Here is a 25,880-nt window from a genome sequence, read left to right as displayed (position 1 = left end):
GTCACCAGAGGCTTGTTTTCCACTCTGCTCACATGGTAGACCCAACAACACCACAGTCTGCTGCAGATAACAGATGTGCTGATGATTAGTTCTCACACATTATGTTAACAGTAAGTGTTTTCGGTGGGCAAAATCATAAGCAAAATGTTTCATACAGCTTACTATCGGTCTCCTCTCTGAGGTCTCTGCTCGCTCTTTTTACATCAATGAGTTATAGAATACGCTAAACATCCCTGTCTCATCTTCTATCTGAACTGGATGTATGACATTGGTAGCTGATGAAGAGAGAACTGAGTCTGAAAGGAAGCATTGAAATTAAATGGGCTGTCCAGATCCGTCTGAAATGGGTTTCCACAAGTCTGATTATATGAACTGCAGCCATGTTATCACTACAGCATGTCTCCAATATAACACAGTAGAGTTGACTATGGACTGATGGGCTCCAGTCAGACACAAGGAGCACAGATTGAACAAGGACAGAATGTGAATATGAATGTTCAAGCATTACTTCTGCCCTTAAATAAATGTGTCATTAATTGCTGTTCCTTTCTTAAACATGTATTAGAGTGCAGCTTCCTTTTTTTCCCCCTTCTAAGTTCACTAACTATCAAGTCTGCATCTTATTAACTGTGTGCGTGTGTACGTGTGTGTTCAGTTTCAACCATTCTGATTGGTAATGTCTGTGGTAATATCAACTTTACTGGCCCATCCTCCAGCCTTTCTCAGTTAACAGAGGAAACCCTAGCCCTTTGACAAAACATCTATATTGTAGTAGAGATCCAGTTTCAGGAGTCCTTTACTCCACTTTGTTATGGCCGTCGTTGAAGAGACTAGACCAAGGCGCAGCGTGGTTAGTGCTCATCATGAATTTATTAAAGATAGAACACTCTAAACAAAAAAAAAACCCGACAGCCAATCAGTTCTGTCAGGTGCAAAACACTAAACAGAAATGAACTACCCACAAACACCAAAGGAAAACAGGCTGCCTAAGTATGACTCCCAATCAGCGACAACGATGTACAGCTGTCCCTGATTGAGAGCCATACCAGGCCAAAAACAAAGAAATACAAAGCATAGAAAAAAGGACATAGAATGCCCACCCAAATCACACCCTGACCAAACCTAAATAGAGACATAAAAAAGGCTCTCTCAGGTCAGGGCGTGACACACTTGTTGTTTTCTTTACTCATTTACTTCCTTGTCGCTTTTATCAGCAGCAGCTGGGCTGGGTTTCTAGTACTTTGATTTCCTCCAATACTTACTGCATTCTACCTGATGAAAGAATATGTAATACCACAGATGAAATTACTGCAGACTACGATCATCTTGTAGTCTAGCTACACTGCTCTGACTGTAGGCTGCTGACTTGAGAAAGTTGACCTGAGAGAAACTGATGGTTGTCTGTCTGCATTTTCACCATTGTCTCTTGAAGAGGGAGAAGGTTTGTTTATACAGCATGCTGGTCACACACACAGACCTTCAGCTGACCACTGACTGCACCTGTCTGGCCCTGTTATAGCAGGAAGAGGTTCATTTGTGTGTCATGGCTGGCTCCATAGGGTGTGTGGCCAAGGAGGGCTAGCAGACAGACAGGTGGCTCCATAGGGTGTAGCCCCTTTTACAGCCCTGGGTGGGGACAGGGGTAACCCCTACCCCACAGCCCACACAGACACACTGACCACAGTAAGCCCCAAACAGAGGGTTTTAAACAGCACTTCACATAGACAAATCTAGAGATTTTTTTATTATCCTTTTTACATTTAAATGGAAAAACACCATATTTCTAAACAAACTGTTATTTCTTGGAAGATAACTATATATTCTTGAATTAGCCTACATAGTAATTTAAAAAGCTATTCAATCACATTATTATTTGTGATTTATCTCAGTGTGCCAGTTATTCGTGTTATTTTCAGAATCATGCCTGAAAATGTAAGGGGAGGGAATTTGACCAATAGGGCGTGGATTCACACCCAGAAGGAAAGGGGTGTGTCTGTAGTCTGGGGATGGGGGCCAGAGGGCTGCGCGCGAGCCAAGGGAGAGGAGCAGGGAGCAAGATGGGACAAACTCCGTTTCTCTGAGCACTGTGCACTTTGGACAAGTTGACATTGACCCAGTTAGGCCTACAAATATTTATTTCAACAAGAGTTATGTGTTATTAAGTGGATGATTAAACATATTCATGGATTTTTTTTAAGTGCGTAATGGCACGACTTCATAATGAACGATGTTTTTATGGGTAACTTTATAAAGAAAGACCAGGCCTAATCTTTATTTTAAAACGCATTGAATTTATCTAATTTAAAAAGGCATGTTTTCTGCGTGTTACCCTCCAGCTCAGTATAGCGACTCATGGGATGTAGCAAATGGAGAGCTGTGTTCAACTTTGGACACCTGAAGGCGCAGTCCAAACTTTCCGTCTTCCTTACCATGATCATCATTTTCACTTACTTATTTTACTGTCTCTCTGGGTACTGCGAATCCTTACCTAGACCTGTATACGACCAACAGACAACTTTTATCAACAAAATCTTAGGCCTAAATGATGGACTGAAGCAGCAAAAGCTCGACCCGCACAAGAACAGTTCTCCCGGCTCGGTTGTTCGCGAACTCCCCGGGTTTGACAGTGTTGACTCACTCTTGCAGGGCAATGATAACGAACTGCGACCGGATAACAACATCTCTATAGCCAATAACTTCGGTAGTAAAACTTTTCCTCAGGCAATCATCATCGGAGTAAAGAAAGGAGGCACGCGCGCGCTTCTGGAGTTTCTGCGCATTCACCCGGATGTCAGAGCTGTGGGCGCCGAACCCCACTTCTTCGACAGGTTCTATGATAACGGACTGGAATGGTACAGGTGAGTAAGGGCTGTTTTGAATTTTAATTAAATCTGTTTCTTCTTGTATGCTTTAATTTACAGTAGCAGTGAAAACATATTGAACATGGCCAAAAAATGGAAAGATATATGATTTTCTATAATAAATAGCCTAATGTTTCACTTGAATCAGTCAATGCAGATTACCTGATACCCAGGTAAAATCATGTTATTGCACTGTGACATAGGTGCTTGGTAAATCACAAGTCATAATTTAGTCATAATTCATCCCAAAATATTGTGTGAAACTGCCTGTCATCACAGCCACCAAAAGAGAAGAATGTCTGTGGATTTACTGTATATCAGGTGTATATTTTGGTGCCTTATTTTTGCCATTGATCAACTCTCCTGAACAGGTTCCTATCTTCCCCTGCTTACTTCAGTGTCACTTCATTAATATCCCCTAACGCCAATAAGGACCCTCTCTCAGAGCCCCTCGGTTCGACGGGGTATTCAGTCCCCTGCCAATAAAATGCTGTTTGTTGACGTGATGTGCTGCATTTCTAAGTGTCTGTCTCTGTGTGTGTCCCTGGGGAGTCCTCACTGTCACCCATATCAGCTGGTTAGGCAGAAGGCAGGAGAGCACATAAGGATGTGACACAGAGCCAAGAAGAGGGAGAAATCAATACAGTCTGTTCATGAATATTGCAGACGTTGGGTACAAATGTAAACAGCATCAATGGAGGGATGAAAGTCTCCAAGCATACACCTATTATTTTTTACTAAAGAAATCAGGATTACACAGAAAAATGCCTATAATGATGTACAGTACTCTTTCTAAGCATTGACAGTGTAACCTAGGTCTTCTGCAAGTTACCTGACTGTACTGCCTTTCACTATAATTACTATATAATGAACAAAAATATAAAACGCAACATATAAAATGCTGGTCCCATGTTTCATGAGCTGAAATAAAAGATCGCAGAAATGTTCCATACGCACAAAAAGCTTATTTCTCTCAAATTTTGTGAACAACTTTGTTTACATCCCTGTTAGTGAGCATTTCTCCTTTGCCAAGATAATCAGGTGTGGCATATCAAGATGCTGATTAAATAGCATAATCATTACATAGGTGCACCTTGTGCTGGGGACAATAAAAGGACACTATAAAATGTGCAGTTTTGTCACACAACACAATACCATAAATATCTCAAGTTTTGAGAGAGTATGCAATTGTGATGTCCACCAGAGCTGTTGCCAGAGAATTTAATGTTAATTTCTCTGCCATAAGCCGCCTCCAATGTTGTTTTAGAGAATTTGGCAGTACCTCACAACCGCAGACCAAGTGCAATCACGCCAGACCAGGACGTCCACATCCGACTTCTTCACCTGCGGGATCGTTTGAGACCAGCCACCCAGATAGTTGATTGAACTGTAGGTTTGCACAACCAAAGAGTTTCTGCACAAACTATCAGAAACCGTCTCAGGGAAGCTCATCTGCGTGCTCGTCGTCCTCACCAGGGTCTTGACCTGGTGAGAAGAAGCCGGAGAAGCAGGCAGATGTTTTACGTTCCCCCAACCGATTGTGTTTTTTTTGTTTATTTGCGTTGTTTGTAACAATTTTTTGTACTTATTTTGTACATAATGTTGCCACTACCATCTCTTATGACTAAAAATAACTTCTGGACATCAGGACTGCGATTACTCACCACGGATTGGCAGAATCCTTTTTTTCCTTTAATGAGTCTGATGAGCCTGACGCGATTGATATACTGCTTTCTCGGGAACAGGCCCAGATCCCCAGGATTTGTGTGAAGAGGAGGCAGAGAAAAATGGGTCGGCGGGCGGGATGCCTTCTGAGAATTCGTAGGCGATCGAATAAACCCCCACTTCCTTCCATTCTGCTAGCAAACGCGTAATCTTTGGACAATAAAATAGATGACCTACGTGGAAGATTAAACTACAGTACCAACGGGACATTCAAAACTGTAATATCTAATGCTTGACACTATCAACATACAGCTGGCTGGTTATTCACTGCACCGGCAGGATAGAACAGTGGCGTCTGGTAAGACAAGGGGCTGCAGAATATGCATTTTTGTAAATAACAGCTGGTGGACGATATCTAAGGAAGTCTCGAGCTATTGCTTGACTGAGGTAGAGTATCTCATGACAAGCTGTTGACTACACTATCTACCTAGAGAGTTTTCATCTGTATTTTTCGTAGCTGTTTACATACAACCACAGTCAGAGGCTGGCACTAAGACAACATTGAATGAGCTGTATCCGCCATAAGCAAACAAGAAAACGTTCACCCAGAGGCGGCACTCCTAGTAGCCGGGGTCTTTAATGCAGGGAAACTTAAATCCATTGTACCATATTTCTATCAGCATGTTAAATGTGCAACCAGAGGAAAAAAAACTCTGGACCACCTTTACTCCACACACAGAGACACATACAAAGCTCTCCCTCGCCCTCCATTTGGCAAATCTGACCATAATTATATCCTCCTGATTCCAAAATTTGAAGCAGGAAGCACCAGTGACTAGACCAATAAAAAAGTGGTTAGATGAAGCAGATGCTAAGCTACAGGACTGTTTTGCTAGCACAGACAACAATATGTTTCGGGATTCCTCCGATGGCATTGAGGAGTACACCACATCAGTCACTGGCTTCATCAATAAGTGCATTGAGGATGTCGTCCCCACAGTGACTGTACGTACATACCCCAACCAGAAGCCATGGATTACAGGCAACATCTGCACTGAGCTAAAGGCTAGAGCTGCTGCTTTCAAGGAGCGGGACTCTTACCCGGAAGCTTATAAGAAATCCCGCTATGCCCGCCGACGAACCATCAAACAGGCAAAGCGTCAATACAGTACTAAGATGGAATCGTACTACACCGGCTCTGACGCTTATTGGATGTGGCAGGGCTTGCAAACCATTACAGACTACAAAGGGAAGCACAGCCGAGAGCTGCCCAGTACACGAGCCTACCAGACGAGCTAAATAACTTCTATGCTCGCTTTGAGGCAAATAACACTAAAACATGCATGAGAGCACCAGCTGTTCCGGAAGACTGTGTGATCACGCTCTCCGCAGCCGATGTCAGTAAGACCTTTAAACAGGTCAACATTCCCAAGGCCGCAGGGCCAGACGGATTACCAGGACGTGTACTGCGAGCATGCGCTGACCAACTGGCATGTGTCTTCACTGACATTTTGAACCTCTCCCTGTCCGAGTCTGTAATAACATGTTTTAAGCAGACCACCATAGTGCCAGTGCCTAAGAACACTAAGGTAACTTGCCGAAATGACTACCGACCCATAGCACTCACGTCGTAGCCATGAAGTGCTTTGAAAGGATGGTCATGGCTCACATCAACACCATTATCCCAGAAACCCTAGACCCACTCAAATTTGCATACTGCCCCAACAGATCCACAGATGATGCAATCTCTATTGCACTCCATACTGCCCTTTCCCACCTGGACAAAAGGAACACCTATATGAGAATGCTATTCATTGACTACAGCTCAGCGTTCAACACCATAGTGCCCTCAAAGCTTATCATTAATAAGCTAAGGACCCTGGGACTAAACACCCCCCTCTGCAACAGGTGGTAAGGGTAGGTAACAACACATCCGCCACGCTGATCCTCAACACAGGGGCCCCTCAGGGGTGCGTGCTCAGTCCCCTCCTGTACTCCCTGTTCATTCATGACTGCATGGCCAGGCACGACTCCAACACCATCATTAAGTTTGCTGATGACACAACAGTGGAAGGCTTGATCAACGACGAGACAGCCTATAGGGAGGAGGTCAGAGGCCAGGCCGTGTGGTGCCAGGACAACAACCTCTCCCTCAACGTGATCAAGACAAAGGAGATGATTGTGGACTATGGGAAAAAGAGGACTGAGCACACCCCCATTCTCATCGACAGGGCTGCAGTGGAGCAGGTTGAGAGCTTGAAGTTCCTTGGTGTCCACATCACCAACAAACTAACATGGTCCAAGCACACCAAGACAGTCATGAAGAGGGCACAACGAAACCAATTCCCCCTCAGGAGACTGAAAAGATTTGGCATGGGTCCTCAGATCCTCAAAAGGTTCTACAGCTGCACCATCGAGAGCATACCACTTCCTGGTATGTTAACTGCTCGGCCTCTGACCGCAAGGCACTACAGAGGGTAGTGCGAACGGCCTAGTACAGCACTGGGGCCAAGCTTCCTGCCATCCAGGACCTCTATACCAGGCTGTGTCAGAGGAAGGCCATAAAAATTGTCAAAGACTCCAGCCACCCTAGTCATAGACTGTTCTCTCTGCTACCGCATGGCAAGCAGTACCGGAATGCCAAGTCTAGGTCCAAAAGGCTTCTAAACAGCTTCTACCCCCAAGCCATAAGACTCCTGAACAGCTAATCAAATGGCTACCCAGACTATTTGCATTGCCCCCCCCCCTTTACACCACTGCTACTCTCTGTTGTTATCATCTATGCATAGTCACTTTAATAACTCTACCTACATGTCCATATTACCTCAACTAACCGGTGCCCACGCACATTGACTCTGTACCAGTACCCCCCTGTATATAGTCTCACTATTGTTACTTTACTACTGCTCTTTAATTACTTGTTACTTTTATTTCTTATTCTTGTCCATATTTTTTTTAACTGCATTGTTAGTTAGGGGCTTGTAAGTAAGCATTTCACTGTAAGGTCTACCTGCTTATGCCTACCTGTTGTATTTGGCGCATGTGACTAATACAATTTGATTTGATTTAACCTGACTGCAGTTCAGCATCTTAACCGACTTCAGTGGGCAAATGCTCCCCTTCAATGGCCACTGGCACACTCTTCACAGATGAATCCCAGTTTCAGCTGTACTGGGGAGATGGCCTCGTGTGGGCGAGCGGTTTGCTGATGTCAACATTGTGAACAGAGTGCCCCATGTTAGCATTGGGGTTATAGTATGGGCAGGCATAAGCTCTGGACAAATAGTAATTTGAATGCACAGAGATACTGTGATGAGATCCTGAGGCTCATTGTAGTGCCACTCTTCCGCCGCCATTACCTCATGTTTCAGCACGATAATACATGGCCCCATGTCGCAAGGATCTGTACACAATTCTTGGAAGCTGAAAATGACACAGTTCTTCCATGGCCTGCATACTCACCAGACATATCACCCATTGAGCATGTTTGGAATGCTCTAGATCAGGTATTCCCAAACTGGGGTACGCACAATGCCGTCGTGGGTACGCCAAATATATATATTTTTTCTTCACAGCCCAAAATAAAATTAAACCATCTAGGGTTCAGCGAAATAACAACACAATATCAAATACAGGTAGCCTCGTCAAGTTATTAACATCCAATCACATTGACCGTTACTCTCTCGCAGGAAACCTTCACTCTTGTGCAAACATTTAGAAACGAAACATGACAATTTGAAAAATGAGCCAAAGGAGTTTTTTGAGCGAGAATAAAGACGACTTTCGAGTAGTAAGACATGTATAAAAGCAACAGATACCATTAATAAGAAGGGGCTAGAAGCGTTTCATATCGTGAGCTACTGAGTGGCTAGGACAGGCAAGCCCCATACTATTGTAGAGGACTTAATTTTTCCTGCTGCCGCGGATATGCCTTGGACAATCCTGGGGGACAAGGCCCAAAAAACAATACAGACAATGCCTTCATCAAACATCACTGTTTCATGATGCATCAGTGACATGTCAGGAGATGTTTTGAAAGTGAATTATAGCCAGTGAATTATATGCATTACAGCTGGATGAGTCAACAGATGTGGCTGGCCTGGCCCAGCTCATGGTATATATCCGTTACGTTTATGGGGGGTCAATTAAGGAAGACATCCTCTTCTGCAAACCTCTGGAAACCAGGACAACATGAAAGGATATTTTTTAATTACTGGACAGCTTTGTGACATCAAATGGACTTTGGTGGTCAAGATGTGTTGGTATCTGTACTGATGGCGCAAAATCCATGACAGGGAGACATAGTGGAGTGGTAACACGCTTGCAAGCAGTTGCTCCCGACGCCACTTGGGTACACTGCAGCATCCACCGAGAGGCTCTTGCTGCCAAAGGAATGCCTGACAGCTTGAAAGAAGTTTTGGACAGTACAGTGAAAATGGTTAACTTTGTTAAAGCAAGGCCCCTGAACTCTTGTGTATTTTCTGCACTATGCAATGACATGGGCAGCAACAATGTAATGCTTTTACAACATACAGAAGTGAGCTGGTTATCAAGTGGCAAAGTATTGACACGTTTTTTTTTTAACTGAGAGACAAGATTAAAGTTTTCTTAACTGACCATAATTTTCACTTGTCTGACCGCTTGCATGATGACGAGTTTCTCACATGACTGGCCTGTCTGGGTGATGTTTTTTCTCGCCTGAATGATCTGAATCTAGGATTACAGGGACTCTCAGTAACTAAGAGGTTGGAGCTCTATTCTGTCTGCATTAACAAGGACAACACACATGTCTTTCCATCATTGTATGATTTTTTTTGTGTGCAAATGAACTCAAGCTTTACAGACATGGTCAAATGTGATATAGCGAAGCACCTGAGTGAGCTGGGTACGCAATTACGCAGGTATTTTCCTGAAACGGGCGACACAAACAACTGGATTCGTTATCCCTTTCATGCCCTGCCTCCTATCCACTTACCGATATCTGAACAAGAGAGCCTCATCGAAATCGCTAGAGGGGGTACACACCTGGAGGTTGAATGTTTGACGAGGTACGGAACTATAGAAAGTTTGGGAACCACTGCTCTAGATCGACGCGTACGACAGCGTGTTCTAGTTCCCGCCAATATCCAGAAACTTCTCACAGCCATTGAAGAGGAGCGGGACAACATTCCAGAGGCCACAGTCAACAGCCTGATTAACTCTACGCGAAGGAGATGTGTTGTGATGCATTGTTTTTGGATCCACACCCCAACATTTCTTTTAAGGTGTCTGTGACCAACAGATGCATATCTGTATTCCCAGTCATGTGAAGTCCATAGATTAGGGTTTAATGAATTTATTTCAATTGACTGATTTCCTTATATGAACTGTAACTCAGTAAAATCTTGGAAATTGTTGCATGTTGTGTTTATATTTTTATTCAGTGTAGTTTGTGAGTCCAGGCAGATGATTGGGTAGTAGCCTACATTGTGGCACTACAAGAGTTACTGGCTACAGCCTTTGATGGTGTTGGGAGACCAGTGACCTTCTAACACATCTTTTAACACTGTCACAGTCCATGTAGTGCTTTGTTGCAGCTGCACAGCAGCTCTCTAGTCTCTCTTCTATCTCATAAGTGTGGTTTTAGTCTTTCCTAATCTGACGACAGGCATTGTCAACACTGTGTGGATTGGCCTGCTGTAATGACAGGTCAGGCATTAGCTCAGACAGCTCAGGGAAGCAGGGATGACATAACGTTGTGGAGTACCAGCTTGTCAGTGTAGGGGGAAGTTGCCCCAAGCCAAGGCTCTGATCTAAAGTCAGTATTGGGTATTTTCCACTAACGGTAAAGGTTAGGATTTGGGGAGGGAAAGCTGATCCTAGATCTGTGACTAAGGATGTGATGGTTTATTGGTTCTTATCTAAGACGTAGTATGTAGTACTGTGTTGGAGTAATGAGAATAGTGTCAAAGCACCCAAATCAGTCAGTCTAATCCCTTATCATTACCAGCTCCATCCTCTCTCCTCCCTCCGCTCTTCTCTCCTTTGTGTGAAAGGCCTTGTATCCTAATTGATGGGGTCTTTGGTATACCAAGGTATTACACAAGGGATTATGATGTCTTGTATAGTAACTTGTGTAACTACACAGTAACTGATATGAAACAGAATCTGACCTTTCAAGGCAATTCAATCACTGTTTTATGTGTGCGGCAGAGCAATAACATTCTTGTTACCAAATCGGTTATAGAGTAACTCTGTGGCATAAGGGCAAAGTGTTGCTATTCACATGGACATAGAATTAAGTAAAAACCCATTGGATATACATTCGTATCTGGACTGGAATCACTCCAGGCACCATTTAAGACGGCAGCATAAAGCATTTAGACTGGACTGGAAAATATCACTTAAGCATTATGTAATTTGACAGAGCTCTTAATTTCAAAGTGTATTATTACACTGCATTGAGTTTGAAAATGAACACTGTCCTCTGTCTTCAGTTAGTAACCAAATAAAACACATGGACATGTTAAAGAAGCATTTGGCAAATTGTTTTAGAAGAAATGCTTATATGTGGAAAAAACTTGGCCTCTCGATGCATTTGGAAATGGTTATGTGGTTTTGTGGGAGAGAACATGTTTAAAGGGTTTAGCTCTTTCTACTCTTTCTGTGTGTGAGTGTGTGTGTGTGTTTCCATTGCATGTGTGCAAGTAGCATAAGCGTTTCAGATCAAAGCCAGTCAGGTGTCACATCTCCCTCTCCCCATTCTACTCTGCGATCCACCATTAAACCACACCTTTTCATGACACCATGAATATCCATTGGATATACTGTAGATGTCATTTCCAATATTGATCTGTTAAACTAGGGTTTCCTATTGATTCAGCTGTTGGTACCTTTACCAGGGCACTGCAGGGGAGGGTCCTTAACGGCTGAATATTCAATCTTGTTGACAAGGTGTCGTTGATCCTTCAACCAACGACATTTATACCCTACACACACTGTGAAGACTTTGAAACGTGTGGGGATTGGGGGGACAGGATTCTTCAGAAGTATATTTTCTTGCATAATTCAGTGTAGCATTGGTCACAGTATGCAGACAGGAATGTCCAGCTCTTATTTCTTGACTGCCTTTTTTAAAATCAATCACAAGGGATTCTTCCACTGCTGAATTCCCAGGCACATTTTTAAGGTTTTGAAATAGTGTTAGAGACAGAGAGAGAGAGAGTTCTTTGGCCCAACAAAAAGGTTTTGGGAGGGCCTTTCATGGTCAAAGTGTCTCTGAAATAAATCAAATATATAGAATTGGACTGAACAAAGGAGACTTTGTTTCCCTGACAAGGTCCACTGGTCGGCTAGTCTGTGTCATTATTTCAGGCTATGGCGGTGTACGGTCAAAGAGAGATCTACAATACATGCATGGCATGCATTCAAGAAACCAAAGGAATGTCTTCAAGACTGATGTCAATATGCAAAATGAAATGGGGCAAATATAACTGAATAATCAAACGTGATTTGATAAATTTTGTTGGGATGGGTATGGATTTTCAATCTGGAGAAAAACCTAATCGCCCAACTCAATATTTTGACAGCTCGTCATTGGACGACCTTTCACCTTCCGCATGTTATGCCCTATCCAATCAGATGATAGTTAATGAAATAAAGGGACATGTATAGGAGATGTGAAAATGATAACAATATGAGTATTTAGTATTGGACAAATGGAAAAGTCCATTGGACTTCCTTTCCAACCCTCTTAGTGTGATAGAACAAGGGACTGACTATTCCAAATCAATGTCCTCAATAGCCAGATGCCTAACCTAATTAGGTCTATATACATGATTAGCTAACTGATCATTTGCTCAGTGAATAGAACCACATGGCAATGGATTAGTTAAAACGGTGTTCCCTATACAGTTTACCAATTACTGCTGCATTCGCACATACGGTATATTAATATTGTTGTGGACTTTCAAAAAGGTATGATGTTTATTTTTTAACTAGCAAATGTAGGCTACTTGGATGCTCATTTACTATAATAATGTAAGACTAACCCAGAGATGTTTTCACTGCCACATTACCAAGCCTTTTCTACCTTCTTTCCCCTCATTATAAACGAATCCATTTTAAACAGATAGAGCAACAGAGCTATGACAGTATTGATCCAGTGGCCTGGATTCCTGTCAGCCTGCAGGTCTCTAACATGACTCCCAGGTTACAGTGACTGATTAGGGTTCATGTTTGGTGGAGTGTAAAAAATGATCCCCCACTCCTTCCCTCCCGACCTCATCCTCCCATGTCCCTGTCACAGCAAGATGGATGTCACAGCTATAACAACCTCACATAGCACTACACCTCTCTGGAATCATAATACACACCCAGTCAACGCTGAAGACCAGAGGGAAATGTCTTCTGTTTTCTGTAAAGCTGTGATTATACATTTGTGGACGAATGAAATTCTAGTTATCAGAGACTGTAGTAGGCCTAGTCGTTGTAGCGACTGTAGGATAGTGATACAAGTGTGACAGTCGAAAAGGGCAGCTTTGTTTTTGCAACAACACCAGAGTTGCTCTGTTTAGTTACACATGAATCCCTACACTTCAAACTGTCTAAACTTATTTTAACCGGGGTCCAGTCCCAATCAGAGTCTGCTTATTTGCCCTAGTCTATCAACAAGGGCAGTTATTGGATTATAATTCATCCAGGAGCTGTCTGGCGCATAATTTTACCCAGGACCCTTTAGGTTGACCCTCTACCCACATCACCCAGCATACCATCCTCTGTCTGGAGAGGCTGGTGAATCATTGACAGCACAGTGTGTATTGTTGTCTCAGCTGTGGCCTCTGCCTTCTGCCCTGCCTGACCATCTCTGTTTAATGTCTGACTGACTGACCGACTGACCGACTGACCGTCTGGGTGAGTGGGTGAGAGGGTAAGGAGGGCAGAAGGGTGAGGGTGAAGTGGAGAGAGCGTGAGAACGTAGACTCGCTATAGGAATCATAGGAACACACCTTTCTTTGTTATGAAAAGCAGTTAAGGAAACATTTTATGGGTTGTCTTTAATAATGTAAGACAAATTGGTTTCTTGGACAATAGTTATGTTTAATTGTGAGGAAATGTGACTGATTAAAATGAGAACTCTGTCTGAAGGAGAACTCTGTCCTTTTCTGTTCGGAATGTGAACATTATCTAGGAAGTTCAAAAAAATAAATCTGAAAACCAAATAAATGCTTTCTCATATGCCGACATCGCTCTCTCTCTCTCTCTCTGTTGTGCTGTGTGTTTTAGAGACTCTCTCTCTCTCTGTTGTGCTGTGTATTTTAGAGACTCTCTCTCTCTCTCTGTTGTGCTGTGTATTTTAGAGACTCTCTCTCTCTCTCTCTGTTGTGCTGTGTATTTTAGAGACTCTCTCTCTCTCTCTGTTGTGCTGTGTATTTTAGAGACTCTCTCTCTCTCTCTCTGTTGTGCTGTGTATTTTAGAGACTCTCTCTCTCTCTCTCTCTGTTGTGCTGTGTATTTTAGAGACTCTCTCTCTCTCTGTTGTGCTGTGTATTTTAGAGACTCTCTCTCTCTCTCTCTGTTGTGCTGTGTATTTTAGAGACTCTCTCTCTCTGTTGTGCTGTGTATTTTAGAGACTCTCTCTCTCTCTCTGTTGTGCTGTGTATTTTAGACTCTCTCTCTCTCTCTGTTGTGCTGTGTATTTTAGAGACTCTCTCTCTCTCTCTCTGTTGTGCTGTGTATTTTAGAGACTCTCTCTCTCTCTCTGTTGTGCTGTGTATTTTAGACTCTCTCTCTCTCTCTGTTGTGCTGTGTATTTTAGAGACTCTCTCTCTCTCTCTGTTGTGCTGTGTATTTTAGAGACTCTCTCTCTCTCTCTCTCTCTCTCTGTTGTGCTGTGTATTTTAGAGACTCTCTTTCTCTTACACACAAAAACACACACACAATTTACTGGGTCAGGATTGGCCCCTTAATGACAAACACTATCTTTCCCAGCAGCTGCAGTCCCGGTTTTCTGCCAACTGTAATCCCATTCCTCAGTTAAAACAATTCAAGGATGGGCAACAACCACAAGGAGTGGGACATTTAACAATTTAGGAAGTGGCATTCACTGCAGTCCAGTATTGAGTCTTCTCATAGAGTTGGGTAGACACCAGATGGCCAATGGTTGGAGTCCATTAGAGAGTTCTGAGGTGTACTTGTAATTTCAATTAATTTGGAAAAGGTAGGTAATTCATGGGAAAATGAAGGGGGGGGGTATTTTTCCCTCACCAACAGTGTTAACGGTAGCAGATGCTGGGGAAAGAGTAATGCAGCATGATGTATAGCAGTGGAGGCTGCTGAGGGGAGGACGGCTCATTATAATGGCTGGAACGGATAAAATGGAATGGCATCAAACACATGGAAACCATGTGTTTGATGTATTTGATACCATTCCACCTATTCCGCTCCAGCCATTACCATGAGCCCGTCCTCCCCAATTAAGGTGCCACCAACCTCCTGCTATCTACATCCGGCACCGACAGAGATGGCCGCCTCGCTTCGCGTTCTTCGGAAACTATGCAGTATTTCGTATTTTTTTATGTATTATTTCTGACACTGTTACCCCAGGAAATCTTAAGTGTTATTACATACAGCCGGGAGGAACTATTGGATATAAGAGCAACGTCAACTTACCAACATTACGACCAGGAATACGACTTTCCCGAAGCGGATCCTCTGTTTGGTCCACCACCCAGGACAATGGATTGGATCCCAGCAGGCGACCCAAAACAGCGGCGCCGCAGAAGGGGCAGACGGAGTGGTCTTCTGGTCAGGCTCCGTAGACAGGCACATCGCCCACCGCTCCGAGTATACTCCAATGCTTGCCAATGTCCAGTCTCTTGACAACAAGGTAGACGAAATCCGAGCAAGGGTTGCCTTCCAGAGAGACATCAGAGATTGTAACGTTCTCTGCTTCACGGAAACATGGCTCACTCGGGATACGTTATCAGAGTCGGTACAGCCACCTGGTTTCTTCACACATCACGCTGACAGAAACAAACATCTCTCTGGTAAGAAGAAGAGCGGGGGTGTATGCCTAATGATTAACGAGTCGTGGTGTAATCACAACAACATACAGGAACTCAAGTCCTTTTGTTCACCTGACCTAGAATTCCTTACAATCAAATTCCGACCGCATTATCTACCAAGAGAATTCTCTTCGATCATAATCACAGTCGTGTATATCCCCCCCAAACAGACACCTCGACGGCCATGAAAAAAACTTCATTGGACTCTATGTAAACTGGAAACCACATATCCCGAGGCTGCATTTATTGTAGCTGGGGATTTTAACAAGGCTAATCTGAAAACAAGGCTCCCTAAATGTTATCAGCATATCGAATGCGCGACCCGGGCTGGCAAAATCCTGGATCATTGTTACTCTAACGTCATCGACGCATACAAAGCCCTCTCTCGCCCTCCTTTCGGCAAATCTGACCACGACTCCATTTTGTTGCTCCCAGCCTATAGACAGAAACTAAAACAGGAAGCGCTTGTGCTCAAGTCTGTTCAATGCTGGTCTGACCAATCTGATTCCACGCTTCAAGATTGCTTCGATCACGTGGACTGGGATATGTTGCGGATAGCGTCAAACAACAACATTAATGTATACGCTGATTCGGTGAGCGAATTTATTAGCAAGTGCATTGGTGATGTTGTATCCACGGCGACTATTAAAACCTTCCCCAACCAGAAACCGTGGATTGATGGCAGCATTCGCGCAAAACTGAAAGCGCGAACCACTGCTTTTAATCAGGGCAAGGCGACCGGAAACATGACCGAATACAAACAGTGTAGCTATTCCCTCCACAAGGCAATCAAACAAGCTAAGCGTCAGTATAGAGACAAAGTAGAGTCGCAATTCAACGGCTCAGACACGAGAGGTATGTGGCAGGGTCTACAGTCACTCACGGACTACAAAAAGAAAACCAGCCCCGTCGCGGACCCCGATGTCTTGCTGCTGCCAACATACTGACTCAACTCCACCCACTTTAATAATGGAAAAATTGATGTAATCAATTTATCACTAGCCACTTTATATTATATAATGTTTACTTACCCTACATTACTCATCTCTTATGTATATACTGTACGCTATACCATCTACTGCATCTTGCCATCTGATGTAATTAAATGTATCACTAGCCACTTTAAACAATGCCACTTTATATAATGTTCTCATACCCTACATTACTCATCTCATATGTATATACTGTACTCTATACCATCTACTGCATCTTGCCTAAGTTTGCAGACGACACTACAGTGGTAGGCTTGATTACCAACAATGACGAGATGGCCTACAGGGAGGAGGTGAGGGCCCTCGGAGTGTGGTGTCAGGAAAATAATCTCACACTCAACGTCAACAAAACAAAGGAGATGATCGTGGACTTCAGAAAACAGCAGAGGGAGCAGCCCCCTATCCACATCGACGGGACGGTAGTGGAGAAGGTGGAAAGTTTTAAGTTCCTCGGCGTACACATCACGGACAAACTGAAATGGTCCACCCACACAGACAGCGTAGGGAAGAAGGCGCAACAGCGCCTCTTCAACCTCAGGAGGCTGAAGAAATTTGGCTTGTCACCAAACACACTCACAAACTTTTACAGATGCACAATCGAGAGCATCCTGTCGGGCTGTATCACCGCCTGGTACGGCAACTGCCCCGCCCTCAACCGCAAGGCTCTCCAGAGGGTAGTGAGGTCTGCATAATGCATCACCGGGGGCAAACGACCTGCCCTCCTGGACACCTACAGCACCCGATGTCACAGGAAGGCCAAAAAGATCATCAAGGACAGCAACCACCCGAGCCACTGCCTGTTCACACCACTATCATCCAGAAGGCAAGGTCGGTACAGGTGCATCAAAGCTGCGACCGAGAGACTGAAAAACAGCTTCTATCTCAAGGCCATCAGACTGTTAAACAGCCATCACTAACATAGAGAGGCTGCTGCCAACATACTGACTCAAATCTCTAGCCACTTAATAATTAAAAATTATACCATCTACTGCATCTTGCCATCTGATGTAATTAAATGTATCACTAGTCACTTTAAACAACGCCACTTTATATAATGTTTACATACCCTACATTACTCATCTCATATGTATATACTGTACTCTATACCATCTACTGCATCTTGCCTATGCCGTTCGGCCATCGTTCATCCATATATTTATATGTACATATTCTATTCATCCTTTTACACTTGGGTGTATAAGGTAGTTGTTGTGAAATTGTTAGATTACTTGTTAGATATTACTGCATGGTCGGAACTAGAAGCACAAGCATTTCGCTACACTCACATTAACATCTGCTAACCATGTGTATGTGACCAATAAAATGTGATTTGATTTGATGTATAGTATTAGATGATAATGTTTAACTTTGGTTCAAAAGGGATGGAGTTGCTTTTATGAAGTGCACAGAAAAACACACTTCAACCTGGCTCTGAGAATCATTAGAAGCCCTTATGAAATATTAATTTAGAACAAGAAGTACAGTATGGTTTTAAAGGTGGAGGTTCTCTTAAAAACGGGGTTTCTGTAGTTCTTTGTAAAGAATGACTGGGGTCAGGCTGAGGGAGGAAGGAGGAAGGAAGTGACCCTCCAGTTATCTGTCCATCTCTCTCTTCCTCCTCCTCTTGTCTGTTCATCTGTTCATCTCAGGGTGTGGGCCCCTGGCCCATGGTCACCCACTGATAAAGCCGCACAGCTAACAGCTAACCCACTGTGGGCCAGGCAGGAACACAGAGGAACGCAGGCTGATTTTCCCATTCGATAAGACGGAGGGGGGCAATTACAGCAAGGAACACACTTTTTTCTGTCTTTCTCTCTCACACATACTCTCCCGTCTCTTGCTCTCTCACACTAGTATCTCTCCAATTCTCTCTCTCTTTTTAATTCTGGAGTTGGAATGTCAGGCTTTATCCTGCAGTAGACAGTCTGGAGGCTTGAGCTGTTTCCCCCTTTCTCGCTCTCTCTGTCTCTCTCTCTCTCTCTTTCTGTCTCTCTCTACACTGTCATTATCTCTCCCGAGGAAACTGTGAGACCGCTTCCCACTGACTCTTCTCAAAGTTGCCTGCTGTAATAATCTCTGTATTAACTGTCATGTTCACTTTTCCCCCTCGTAGACACATTCTTTAGGTCTTTCTTACCGACCTACCTCACTGATGTAGGCCTAAACCTCCTCAACAAATAGAACTCTCACCACTCTCTGGCTGCTGTATTAAACCAGCGTGGGTGTGTTGTCCGACAGCCTTGGTGTGTACGTTACACCCTTAGACTCTACTATGCTATGCTACTGTACCGCGCGCACACACACACACACACACACACACACACGTTTTATTGTTGTTTCCTGCTGACTTTGACTTCTAATTACTCTTCACTAACTCCTGAGGCCTCCATTTTCTTCTCCCAGGAATGACAAGCCTCTCCCTCTGCAGAGTAGCAGAGTACTGAGTCTAACGCAGGGGACAAAGAGTCAAAGGCATGTCTCAGCTCTCAGAGGCAACATGCCCTGTGTTTAAGCCTCCAGATGACATTGAACTTGTAGTGACAGAAATGCAGTCCCCCAGTGATGGGAATTGGTTTACAAAATGTCTTCTCAACATTCCTGCACACTGTGTGTACTCATAATGTAACTTGCAATGTCCTATGGAAGTATCCCTGAGAAAATAAGTAAAGAGAGGGAGAGAGAGAGATGCTGAGCTGAAGACATCTTGCATTATAAGCATCCCCCGTGGGCCCGATGGTCTCACCCACTGAATCATAAGTGTCTGCCTCTGACCTTCAGGGTGGAAAGGCCCATGTTCTCTCCCAGAGGGGTCTGGCGGGGGTCACAGTGTAAAGTTACACAGAGCCAACATAGATCACAGCATACAGGGTCTGAGCCCTGGGACCAACAGGGAAAACCTTTCCTACCTAGCAACAAATCTTTATATCCTCTACTGCATTTCACACACGTGCTCATACTGGTACAAACATTTGCATGTGTGCGCATTCACACAGACACACACAGAGACAGACAGACACAGACACATACACAGAGACAGACAGACACAGACACACACACAGAGACAGACAGACACAGACACACAGACAGGCAGACACAGACACACACAGAGACACACAGACACACACACACACACACACAGACAGACAGACAGACAGACAGACAGACAGACAGACAGACAGACAGACAGACAGACAGACAGACAGACAGACAGACAGACAGACAGACAGACAGACAGACACAGACACACACACAGAGACAGACAGACACAGACACACAGAGACACACAGACACACACACAGACAGACAGACACAGACACACACACACAGACAGACAGATACAGACACACACACAGAGACAGACAGACACACACACAGACAGACAGATACAGACACACACACACAGAGACAGACAGACACAGACACACACACAGAGAACCTCATCCTGTCCTGCTGGTAACAGTGCCGAGTCTAAGCTGCTCCTGCATAAGGGTGTAAGGGTGTGTATGTGCATGCCCATATGTTTGTGTGTGTGTGTGTGGGTGGGTGTGTCTAGGTGTGTTCTTTTGAGAGTGTGGCCAACTTTTAAATCAAAGCTCCTGTCCTATGTTTACACACATGGGGAGAGGAGAGCTAACACTAGGAAGACAAATAAGAGTTAAAAGCCCAGGTTGGAGCACTTTGTGTGTGTGTGTGTGTGTGTGTGTGTGTGTGTGTGTGTGTGTGTGTGTGTGTGTGTGTGTGTGTGTGTGTGTGTGTGTGTGTGTGTGTGTGTGTGTGTGTGTGTCCCCAGCCATCCTCACGTACGTTGTGCTCCCTCAGATGTTGGAGCTGCATGACGCCCCTACGCACACGCATGCTAATGCCCAGATGCTGCGTTTTACGAGTGCGCTCACCTACTTAGTACAAAAACGATTAAGTCAATATTTGTCAACATTAAAGTTTCCACAATTAGTGTGTAGCTTGTCTTTTCCCCTTGTTTTTGAGATGACATTGACACACACTCAGGTCGGTGTACTTAGTTCAGTCTCTACAATACGGTCATAAACAGTAGCCTATTAACCTGAGGTATTTTACAACAGGGCCTAATAGAGCTGAGGGCCACCCAGACGGTGAGTACAGCAGGTCTATGGAGATAAACACACATCTGTGGACCCTCTGACCTGCATTCTTGCGCCAGATGCTAGCAGTGCTACCGCTAGGCTAATGTGTGATCAAAACAAACAGCGGGTCACTTAGCTAGCCTCCGCTAACCTGGCTGCCGTTGGAAACCATACAGAGAGCAACAACATCTGATAAAGAACAACAACAGCAGTTGAATAGGTATACACTCTAGTATATGGTCTCACTTTAATACTGTGAGATAAGGCTGACCAGGTTAATGTGGGTCCCTCCCTCCCTCCCTCCCTCCCTCCCACTTGGGTTTGTGTTGTAGCCAGAGAGTTCTGTGAAGGACAGTGTTTTGGGGCTCCCGGGTGGCGCGGTGGTCTAAGACACTGCATCTCAGCGCTAGAGGCGTCACTACAGACCCTGGTTCGATTCCAAGCTGTATCACAACCGGCCGTGTTTGGGAGTCCCATAGGGCGGCGCACAATTGGCCCAGCGTCGACCGGGTTTGGCCCGGGGTAGGCCATCATTGTAAATAAGAATTTGTTCTTAACTGACTTGCCGAGTTAAATAAAGTTTAAATAAATAATACATTTAAATAAAGAATGTAAATATGATGGCAATGGAAGCCGGGACATGTCCAGCATGGATGCCATCAGCCTGTTTGTCCAGAATTAAACATTCAGTTACTGTTGAGTACACACTACACAAACAGACTGGCACCTCTGTATGGCAGCCCAAAATAATTATTGTAAAACATTAAAAAAATTATAAAAAGAAAGAGCAAAAGAAGTATCAAATGAAATAAGTATAAATCTTTAGTTGTCATGGGTTGTAGGGGTAGTTGTAAAGGAAATGGTCTCCTTTATATCTTGAAATGAACAGAGTTATGAAGTGATAGAATTATAGCACAATGCTGTCCTACGTAACTGATCGGCCACCGTGGGAGTCGTTCAGAACAGAGGAAGACAGGAGAGAATGTGTAGAGATATGTCCCTCTAAAGCTGGATCCCAGTGGAGTTGTTGCTCTTGAAAGGAGGTTTTCTATGTTACTATTTGACCTCTTATGTTGTAATATTAATATCAACATGCTATAGCCAATGAAACGTTATCTACATGGTTTTCTTTTCCTTAACCTTTATTGAACCAGGAGATCCCATTGAGATCCCATTGAGATAAATCCTCTCTAAAACCTAACACCTAACAGATTTCGTTCTGTAGTATGAGTGTTATCTATATACCTGATCCTCATATCCACTCATACCCAGGCTGTAGTAAAAAAAAAAAGAGGTGGTCTGTTGTAAAAACATAGGCCATGTTTTCAGGATTAGCTTCATGGCACATTCGTGGTGGGGATGTCAGATTTGGATCAGAGAGGAGTATGTTCCCCACACAGCTCAGGCCAGAGCCCTGCATTTAGAGACCAGACACCAACCACGTTGATGACAGCTTTTGGAATGCGTCTCAAATGGCACCCTATTCCTTATAGAGTGCACAAATTTTGTTCAGAGCCCTAGTGCACCGTATTCTAGGGAATAGGATGCCATTTGAGACCCACTCTCAGTATCTACCACATGGCTATGCTACGTGGGGGAACCATCCGTGGAAATTAAATGAGGGATTTTCTGAGGAGTTGGAACGTTCCTTCATGCTTGGACTTCTAAAACATAAACCCGCCGTAAGATTTGAATCCCCTCATTTGAAATGAAATGAAGGTGGTCCTTTTCTGAGGAGAGTTGGAAGGATTCCTGTTTTCTGTCCTTAGGATTCTAAAATGGAACTTCTGGGATTCCACTTTAGATAGTGTTCCAACATTAGGTTCCAACTGTCAAAGGACACATTTTTAAAGGTTAAATAATAGTTAAATAAAATAAAAATGAAACAATTTGGAGACTATTAGCTGTCTTTCATCTCTTTAGCTCATCATCAGATTCTTTACTGCTAACCTGGGTGCCAGTCTATTTCTCATTTGTCAGACTGGTGCTGGTCTGTTGGGGAGTTTATTGCAGTGTCAGTGGTATACGATAGACAGTACATGGCATAGTATACAGTGCATTCGGTTGACTTTTTCCACATTTTGTTACATTACAGCCTTATTCTTAAATGGATTATATAGTTGTTTCCCCCTCATCAATCTACACACAATACCCCACAATGGCAAAGCAAAATCAAGTTTTTATACATTTTTGCAAATGTATTAAAAATACAAAATATTCAGACCCTTTACTCAGTGCTTTGTTGATTAGAGCCTAGAGTCTTCTTGGCTACAAGCTTGGCACACCTGTATTTGGCGAGTTTCTCCCATTCTTCTCTGCAGATCCTCTCAAGCTCTGTCAGGTTGGATGGGGAGCGTCGCTGCACAGCTATTTTCAGGTCTCTCCAGAGATGTTCGATCGGGTTCAAGTCCGGGCTCTGACTGGGCCACTCAAGGACATTCAGAGTCTTGTCCCAAAGCCACTACTGCGTTGTCTTGGCTGTGTGCTTAGGGTCGTTGTCCTGTTGGAAGGTGAACCTTCGCCCCAGTCTGAGGTCCTGAGCGCTCTAGAGCAGGTTTTCATCAAGGATTTCTCTGTACTTTGCTCCGTTCATCTTTCCCTCAATGATGACTTTCCAAATCATGTCCAATCAATTGAATTTACCACAGGTGGACTCCAGTCAAGTTGTGGACACATCTCAAGGATGGTCAATGGAAACAGGATTCACCTGAGCTCAATTTCGAGTCTCATAACAAAGAGTCTGAATACTTATGTAAATAATTCTAAAAACCTGTTTTCGCTTTGTCATTATGGGGTATTGAGTGTAGATTGATGAGGGATTAAAAAAAAACATAACGTAACAAAATGTAGAAAAAGTCAAGGGGTGTGAATATTTTCCGAATGCACTGTATTTGTCCAGGCAGCCTGAAGGAGAGCCCGCTCAGCCCAGCTCTCAGCCCAGCTCTCAGCCCAGCTCTCAGCCCAGCTCTCAGCCCAGCTCTCAGAGGTGCTCTGACAGGCTTGTGAAGGAGGAGGAAGTCCTGTGGAAATGACTTTTCACTGGTTATTATGGTTTTGTGGTTTCCCTTAAGCACCCACTCATTGACTTCCTCTCCATCTGACATGCATTTCAGCGAGGCCAGCGTCTAATGTAGATGTTTATATTGATGTAATCACAGACCTAACCAACTAATTACAAAGCTAAATCAGAAGCCCTCAAGGCTGGGGAGCATCAAAGGGGACGGTTGGAACACTCCAATAACGCATGGAATATTAATATTCCATAAAATGTTGTAATATAAAACATGTGGAAGCAGATCAGGTCATGTTTATGACACACAAACCAGGTTCCAAAGGTCTTAAAGTTTGTTGCATTCCCAGAAGCTTTTAGTGGGTTAGTTTACCAAATGTTTGGGAACCACTAATCAAATCTTTCCTCTTCTCTCCTCTCCTCTCAGAAACCTGATGCCTCGGACGTTGGAAAGCCAAATCACCATGGAGAAGACACCAAGCTACTTTGTCACCAAGGAGGCTCCTCGGCGTCTCTTCGCCCTGAGTCGTCATACCAAGCTGATCGTGGTGGTCCGAGACCCCGTAACCCGGGCCGTGTCCGACTACACCCAGACGCTGTCCAAACAACCCGGCCTTCCGTCTTTCCAGAGCCTGACATTCCGGAACTCAACCACGGGCCTCATCGACACCTCCTGGAGCGCCGTGCGCATCGGGATCTACGCCAAGCACCTGGAGAACTGGCTGCGCTACTTCCCCCTCTCAAAGTTCCTCTTCGTCAGCGGGGAGCGGCTGGTGACGGACCCGGCTGGGGAGATGGGCAGGGTGCAGGACTTCCTGGGGCTGAAAAGGGTGGTCACGGACAAACACTTCTACTTCAACCAGACCAAGGGTTTCCCCTGCCTGAAGAAGCCTGAGGGGAGCAGCAGGCCACGCTGTCTGGGGAAGTCTAAGGGAAGGCCTCATCCACAGATCTCTCCAGAGGTGCTGCTCAGGCTCAGGGAGTTCTATAGGCCATTCAATATGAAGTTTTACCAAATGACAGGCCATGACTTTGGCTGGGACTGATGGAAATGGGACGGGATAGAGCATAGACATGTGTCTCCAGAGGATCTACAGGCCTTGTAATGGCCACTTAACCTGAGGTTTTGCCAAATGACAGGTCCTCGTGACTTCGGCTGGGACTGGTGGAAACAGACAGACTAGTATATTTTGGTTTTTAAAGAGAGGGTTTAAATCTCCTTGTATAAACAGATGTGATTTTCCAAGTATGATTGTTGTGTCACTACAATGTAATAAAAAATACATATTCTGACAAAACTGCTCCACGAGCCTGCCAAATATTCATCCCAAATATGCTAATACTATTTCAATAAACTAGACTACAATAAGCCAAGTGCGTTTCTAAAATAATTTTATTAATGACACATCATTTTTACTGTTATCCCATTCTCATGTTTTAAAATGCAATCGCAAAGATGTTTAGGTGACATTATTTTTAACAATGCAGAAGACTATTGCTGGTATAAACGCTGGACTGTGTTCTATTTTTTTGTTAACAAAATATATTACTGATTTACTCTGTGTGCTGTAAAATTGCTATTATTTATGTTGCAAGTGTTATGCTATTGAGAATTATGGTATATGCTATATCTGTATCCCTTATCTTTCTTCATTGTTTGTTTCATTCCAAACTCATAAAATGTACCCCTCCTTGACTGTACATTTCTGGAAGTATAATTTATTAAAATGACAATGTTTTGAGATGTTTTATCTACTACTTTTGTATTTGAAGTTGCTAAAGCCTTTATTCTAAAATGGACATAATTTTTTCATCATATAAATCAACATTTCAGTATGAAATGGCTTTCTATGAAATATCCACACCATATGATACACTGTTCAGTCACACCAGACCACAGAGAGGGAAGGCAGATAGGGTGGTGTGTGGTGGTGGGGGTCATAGGCCCTGTAGCCTCCAAGGCAACATTTGAAGTTAATGCAGAAAGGAAGCTTTCTGATGTGTAAGCAATCAATTGGCCGGGGTCATTGGAGACCTTTGGGATGGCAATCTTTGACCCCTGACACTCTGTTGACCTGTAGGCCTCGCCTCCGTAAACTGCTGACCACCCCAGTGCTGCGGCGGCGTTGGCCAGTGGAGCCGCCCAGGCCCAGCCATACTCCCAGGGTGCTTCCCAATATAGTGCACTATATGGGCTCTGGACAAAA

General features: G+C 44.0%; 1 protein-coding gene across 1 annotated transcript; it reads left to right on the top strand.

Annotated features, from left to right (window-relative positions):
- Nucleotides 1-2,019: 2,019 nt before the first annotated feature.
- Nucleotides 2,020-25,415, top strand: LOC106589565 (heparan sulfate glucosamine 3-O-sulfotransferase 6). Its single transcript, XM_014179696.2, has 2 exons — nucleotides 2,020-2,858; nucleotides 24,101-25,415. Exons 1-2 carry the CDS (start codon nucleotides 2,353-2,355, stop codon nucleotides 24,717-24,719), a joined length of 1,125 nt encoding a protein of 374 aa, XP_014035171.1. The 5' UTR covers nucleotides 2,020-2,352; the 3' UTR covers nucleotides 24,720-25,415.
- Nucleotides 25,416-25,880: the final 465 nt, after the last annotated feature.

This window comes from Salmo salar, chromosome ssa28 (assembly GCF_905237065.1).
Source record: "Salmo salar chromosome ssa28, Ssal_v3.1, whole genome shotgun sequence".
Lineage (NCBI taxonomy): Eukaryota > Metazoa > Chordata > Actinopteri > Salmoniformes > Salmonidae > Salmo > Salmo salar.
This window is presented reverse-complemented; position numbering and strand designations above follow the sequence as displayed.

What these genes read in the sequence shown, in the direction of transcription:
- LOC106589565 (XM_014179696.2), top strand. Translation starts at nt 2,353, where the DNA reads ATGGGATGTAGCAAATGGAGAGCTGTGTTCAACTTTGGACACCTGAAG. An exon ending in AACGGACTGGAATGGTACAG is followed by an intron (nt 2,859 to 24,100) that starts GTGAGTAAGGGC and finishes CTCTCCTCTCAG; the next exon opens with AAACCTGATGCCTCGGACGT.